Genomic DNA, 6,492 nt, shown 5'->3' on the forward strand with positions numbered 1-6,492 from the left:
TAAAATTTTATATTCACCAAAAAAATAAATTAACGTTTTGTATAATTCAAATTTTATATTGAAAAAAAATATACGATAAATTTCTTTAATTTATTAAAACTAACCGAGTTAATCAATTTTTCCTTACTAATTGCTAAGTACCACGAAGTTTATTTTATTTCCACATACACGATCACACAGAATGACACATATGTTCACATATTATTAAAAAATATATATAAAGGACGTTAACATTTATATTGAAACAATATATTTCTTGACATTTCATTCATTTCTTGATATTTGACGTGTAGTTCTCGACATTAAATATATGCTAATCTGGACACTTGACAGTACATATGAATAGAACGACATTTCAACTAAAGTATAGTATTTCTCCACATTTCATTAGAACATTGACATCTCCTACTCCATTATATGAGATAATAAAGTTATAAACTATTTTCAACATACAACATTCGGAATATGTCACTAATTTATAAACCACCGGTTTGCATCCACAAAATATTACATACCACCATATAAACAAAAATATGCAAATCACTGCCTAAACCAAAATACATTTTTCGTACCACAAAATATTACATACCACCATATAAACAAAAATATGCAAACCATTGTCTAAACCAAAATACATTTTTCGTACCACGACATAAACCAAAATACATATTGAAAAACCACCATATAAATCAAAATAGGCGAACCTCTAAATTCTACGCATCCCTCTTACCCCTCTTGTGACCAGATCGGGTGTATAGCGTCTTTGTGTTTGCACTAGCCTTCTTCAGCCTCAACGATTGAGGTCTACATGTAGGTGGATCAGCTGCCATCGAAGGTCCAGAAACGACGCTATCATGAACAAGTTGATCATCAATGGTCACACCAACTATAGGTACAACGGCTAGTGCCTCTTTCACAATATCACAAGCAACATATACTGACCCAAGTACTCCAACCCCACCTCCCGACGTTATGAACACATCAGGGATATTGCAAACAACTGGTTCGGTTGCCTTTCCGACATCCTATCTGTCCGCAGAAATATTGGGAGTGAAAATATCATGTAGGGGCTCGTCTTCACTGCGATCGTCATGACCAAATCCACCATACTTAGCACCAACATTGTGTTATCCAATTTCTGTAGCAACTTCATCAAACCTTCATCGAAGAACATTCATGTCATCAGTAACATGATTTCTCAAACCACACACATGATCTCCCAGATCATTTTGGAGACTAGCGAATCTTGTGTTCATTTTCCCTCAAATCCCCCATCTTGCTCTCAAATGCCTCTCGTTGTTCATTCAAGATAACTCTTATCTCATCTAAAGACATAGGTCTTTCAACGATCGGATCCCCATGCTCTTCTTCTCTGCCTTCAACGAGATGCGAACGGGGTCGGCTGCGTCTTCCAACGGAACTAGATCGACGAAGTACGGCTGCACTTCTTCTGCAGCAGTTGCTTGCAGCGTTGCCCATAAGTACACCTACAGGAGAAGAAAAATAGGCGAAATGAAAAAATATATATTACGAAGTGTAAGGCAATTAAGTATGTAAATCGCCTACATTTGTCTTTTCAAAAAAAATCTGAATATGTTCGGGAATGAGGTTGTTTCGTGCCAGACCACCGCAACATCCTTAGGACATTGACACAAGTCTTACTCGAGAATCGAGCTCCCAACTCCGGAATTGCCTCATATGCCCAAATCTGCATGACATTTGTAACAATAATAATCATATTTGGAGATAAATAATAATGAGCGATGAGAAAAATTGAAATGAATCAAAATAGATGTATACCTGGACAGCAAGAGGGAATCCGTACAATATGTAAGTCATCCTATCAGAATCATTCACTTTTACCATGTCCGCCTTTCTTCCCCATCCACGTAGTAGTGATTTGATAAGAAGTTGAAAACATACTGTCCCCCATGGGTAGGCATTGAAAAAATCCAAGTCGTTAACGATGGAAAGAGTTGTCGAATTTATTCCTACATTTCGATTTCTTGAATTAAATACCCCTTCAATAATTAGTGCCAACTCAAACTTGTAACGATCGTTACGATTGACACATTTCAAAAAAACTTTCTTCAGGTCGCTACACGTTATCCGATCGATATTAGCAAATATTTTATCTTGTAGAGGGGTTTTCTCTAGGATTTTGTCAACTTCGGCACCTTTAGGCACTAGACTGCACTTCAAGCTAGTAATTAGTGCGAACTCCGGCAGTCCAAATCGTGCAAATCTTTGATTCACCTTGAACCAAGCCGCAAACCGCTTTCAGCATACCACCGATCTGTTTACTATTTCATGAATTAATTGAGCAGATAGTTTCAGCTCCGGTAACCTTGCAACATGTCCTATACAACTGTCCTCCAACGGACGCTTTTGCTGTGGATCCAATTTTTTGAGGACAACTGATATATATTTTGTGTTGCTCACTTGCGACACGTGGGTCGGAACACGTTCTTCCTCCGAAATTTTATATCGGTGTGTCATACTCATCTACAAATCAAAACAAATGAAAACAATACTTTAACAAATAGTATGAGAACGTACAAATGAAATCAAATATAACATTCTTGTTAAAATGCAGTGAAAGAAAAATGATTTTTACAATACAATGGTTTGATAAAATACCATATCTAAACTAAGTTGTTTAATTGTTGAAATTAAAACAAACCTGGCTTCTGATCCGAAGCTATCATGTAACCATTTTATAGTTAATCACCATTCAAACAGTTCAAAAGTATACACACAATCTTCTACAATTTCATTAAGTTAATTGCCTAATTTAGATATGTAAATAAACCGAAAATGCAATATTCTTTAGCAAAATAAATAACAACAACATAATCTTGTATTAAATAAATTTAGAGCCAACTACAACAGACCATACGCAAAATCAAGTATACATGTCATAAGATTTGACAAAGTTTTCTATCTGCTATCAACCTATCACAATCTTTCTCCATAAGAAACCATCAATATACAAATGCAACCCTCAACAAGATGCAGAACAAATTTGATGCGAAAATGAAGCCATTTAGTTGCTGATGAGCATTCAAACAGTCTAAGAGTGTATAATAGCAACACAACCTGTGTCATTTCATCATGTTTATTGCCTAACTTAGACGCGAAATATGCCTCAAATGGAGTATTCTTCACTTTGTACTAGTGTTAACATATAGATTATATCTCAAAGCAAAAGATACAATAACAGGGACAACAGAAAGTACAATCATTTTCCTGATTTCTTTAAACACTTTACCTCTTCGACCTTTTCGACAGTATCTCACATGTATCACTTTTTATCTCAAATTGTATCAATTGTTAGTATTTGCTCGCCTAATAGAATCGAGACACTCAGTGACCTTGACATCAATTTATGTTAAACTAGCTAAATCTTAGGATTTAGGAAGAGGGGAGACTTGGGGAAGTGAAAAAAATAACGAAATAAAGAAAAAAATAACGAAATAAACTTACTCTATAGCACTGGACTCTTTAGTGTGGTGGGCAAACGGCAACTGGGAAAATAAGAGAGAAATGGGCAGGCTCGTTGTCGACGGGTTGGGTCGGAGTGAAGATTGAGAGACTGAGAGTGAGAGTTGAGAGGACTTAGTTTAGGGCTTCTTTTATTTTTTCATTCTCCCGCCTTCACATTTTTTTTTTTATTCAAGTCGGGTTCTATCAGGTTTCTATTTTTTTACCCATAACGCGATCCGAACCATAACTCGACCCACATCGACCCACACCTACCCGACCCAAGCATTTAATGTGATTGACATTTTTACGTTGATTGACATGAATAATGATATGAAAAATTTTGAATTCTTGTGTGGAAATAACATTTTCTAACAGGAGCATTTTCGTCTACATAATTGGAAAATGAACATTGACAAAATCGTGGACATTTTTGCAAATGACTCGCTGAAAATGGACATTACATTAAATTTCCTCTTTTTTTTTTTTTTGTAAATTCAGGAGAGAAATTGGCGCCCCTTCATAATAATTCATTCATACATACTATATTTCTTTAAAATCCCCAAATAGTGATTTTAAAAATTCAGGAAAGAAATTGTACTTGCAGAATTTGAAAACAATGTCATTGCGCAGGCGAACATTGCTCAAGGTCATCGTCCTCGGCGACAGTGGGTAAAGTTATTTATTAATTTTGAATTAATTAATGCCACAATTTCTGATCTTGGTGTTAGTTTTCTAATTTAGCACTGATTTTTTATTTGGGTTCATTTCAGTGTCGGTAAAACATCATTGATGAATCGGTATCCTTTTTCATTAATTATGTTCATATCTTTTATTTATTTGACGAATAATGAACGTTTTAAGGTTAATTGCTTGTTATTAATACCATGCTTCATTTTTTTATGGTTCTTCTTTAATTACGTAATAGATATGTACATAAGAAATTCAGTCATCAGTATAAGGCTACAATTGGTGCCGATTTTGTCACCAAGGAGCTTCAAATTGATGACCGACTCGTCACCCTTCAAGTTGGTTTTAGTTTCCTGAAGAGCTGTTTTGATTAAACAAATAGTACAATTTCGTGTATATTCTTGTATTCAGAACTTCAATTTTTTTAATTTTTTAAACAGGAATGAATATGGGTCTTGCGGTTGCAGATATGGGACACTGCTGGGCAAGAGAGATTTCGGAGCCTTGGGGTTGCATTCTATAGAGGGGCAGATTGTTGTGTATTGGTGTACGATGTTAACGTATTGAGGTCCTTTGATACCCTAGACAATTGGCATGAATATTTTCTCAAACAGGTTGGTGAATTTATTAGCTCTATCCATGTTTCGGATCTAAGGCATTTTTATTTTTGCAGTTGTTCCAAATGGCATTTATTTATTGCAGTAGTACGTGTTTGATAATTTAAAGTGTAAGGGCAGTTCTTTGATATTGATTTTTCATACAGATTGTGGATATTGTTTCACACACTGCATATTGTTTCTTTTGATTTTCAAAGTAAGCTTAGTTTATTGACGTTGTGATTCTTAAAGCCAGCTTATGAACACTGACCTTTTCAATTTTTAACCTTACAGTTGAACCTATCTACAGTACCCTTTTGAGAGATTCACCAAACATTATCTTTTATGCAGTTTGTATTCTCTTTCTTTTATTCTATTCCACTTTCTTGATGCTTTTGAGCAAGTTTTGAGGGTTCTGTTTTTAAGGCATGTATTGTGGGCATCTCTCATTTCAATTGCAATGTGTGTGTTATGCTTAGGAGTGGCAAAAGGGCCAAGTAGTTTGTTGGCTCGTCGGCTCGGCTCGTCAGAGCTCGGCCCATGGACGGTTCAAGCTCGTCCAGCTCGATGAGCAAAGCCTTGCTCGGCTCTTTGAGTTCTCGAATGGCTCGTGAGCTCGTAAAAGTTGTGAACAAAAAACTTGAAAAAAAAAAAAATAATAATAATAAAAACTCACGAGCTCGTGGGCCGAACTCAGCTCGGTCTTTAAGCATGAGCCGAGCTCATGCGAAGATGAGCCGGCTCGATCCATTGCCCCCACTAGTTATGCTCGTTTGGCGGCATTGCCATACTGCTCCATAAGTTTGTCTTTCTCACAATTGACTATAACAGGATATGTGAATGAAAATCAAAGGCTACAGAGTTACCTTTTCTGCAGTATTTAAAACGAATGTCAGGAATCTTTGAAATATTAATGTCCATTTCTTCTCGTTCGTTTTTTTTCTTTTAAAGCCACTCTGACTTACTACTTTCTCAGAGCATGCTATTTGCATCTTTGATATCGATGATGTTAATGGTAACAACAAACCAAACCATAATCCCAATAGACTTGGCTGAGTACATGAATTTTTGTCACTGCTTCGTTTTATCCATTCTTGTGTCTCTCTCGCCAGTGTTATATGCACAATTTTATTATAGCTCTTTTCTTCACCTCCAATCTGAATTGCATATAGGTCGGCTTTTGGGAACTTAGGCGTCTTAGATCTGCTCCTCATTTATGCCTGTTACTCTGTTATATCCTCTAAAGTCTAAATGATATCTTTTTGTCGCAATAATATCAACCTATGGTTGAATATCATGAGGTAGTATAGGATGGTCATAAATGCTTCCTGGAATTGCCAAATTTATGTCCTTTCAGTTATGAGACATACATTTAGGAGAAACTTTTATTGAGTAATTGCCATTTAATAGATGGATATGAAGTCGTGCTTAAACTACCTAAAATTTCAATAATATAGTCTAAATGATATCTTTTTGTCGCAATAATATCAACCTATGGTTGAATATCATGAGGTAGTATAGGATGGTCATAAATGCTTCCTGGAATTGCCAAATTTATGTCCTTTCAGTTATGAGACATACATTTAGGAGAAACTTTTATTGAGTAATTGCCATTTAATAGATGGATATGAAGTCGTGCTTAAACTACCTAAAATTTCAATAATATAGCTTATTTTTTCAGTGGCCTTTTTTTTTTTTTTTTTTTTTTTTTTTATTTTTTTTT

General features: G+C 35.4%; 1 protein-coding gene across 2 annotated transcripts; it reads left to right on the forward strand.

Moving 5' to 3' along the window:
* Positions 1 to 3,994: 3,994 nt before the first annotated feature.
* On the forward strand, positions 3,995 to 5,425 carry LOC111408772 (ras-related protein Rab7-like). 2 transcript variants are annotated; one of them, XM_023038544.1, is made up of 4 exons: positions 3,995 to 4,155; positions 4,257 to 4,283; positions 4,412 to 4,511; positions 4,641 to 5,425. In XM_023038544.1, exons 1-4 carry the CDS (start codon positions 4,103 to 4,105, stop codon positions 4,887 to 4,889), a joined length of 429 nt encoding a protein of 142 aa, XP_022894312.1. In that variant the 5' UTR covers positions 3,995 to 4,102; the 3' UTR covers positions 4,890 to 5,425. The 2 variants fall into 2 exon arrangements, with proteins under 2 accessions (XP_022894312.1, XP_022894313.1); XM_023038545.1 differs by lacking the exon at positions 4,257 to 4,283.
* Positions 5,426 to 6,492: the final 1,067 nt, after the last annotated feature.

The sequence above is a fragment of the Olea europaea genome, chromosome 14, assembly GCF_002742605.1.
Source record: "Olea europaea var. sylvestris chromosome 14, O_europaea_v1, whole genome shotgun sequence".
In the NCBI taxonomy this organism is placed as follows: Eukaryota; Viridiplantae; Streptophyta; class Magnoliopsida; order Lamiales; family Oleaceae; genus Olea; species Olea europaea.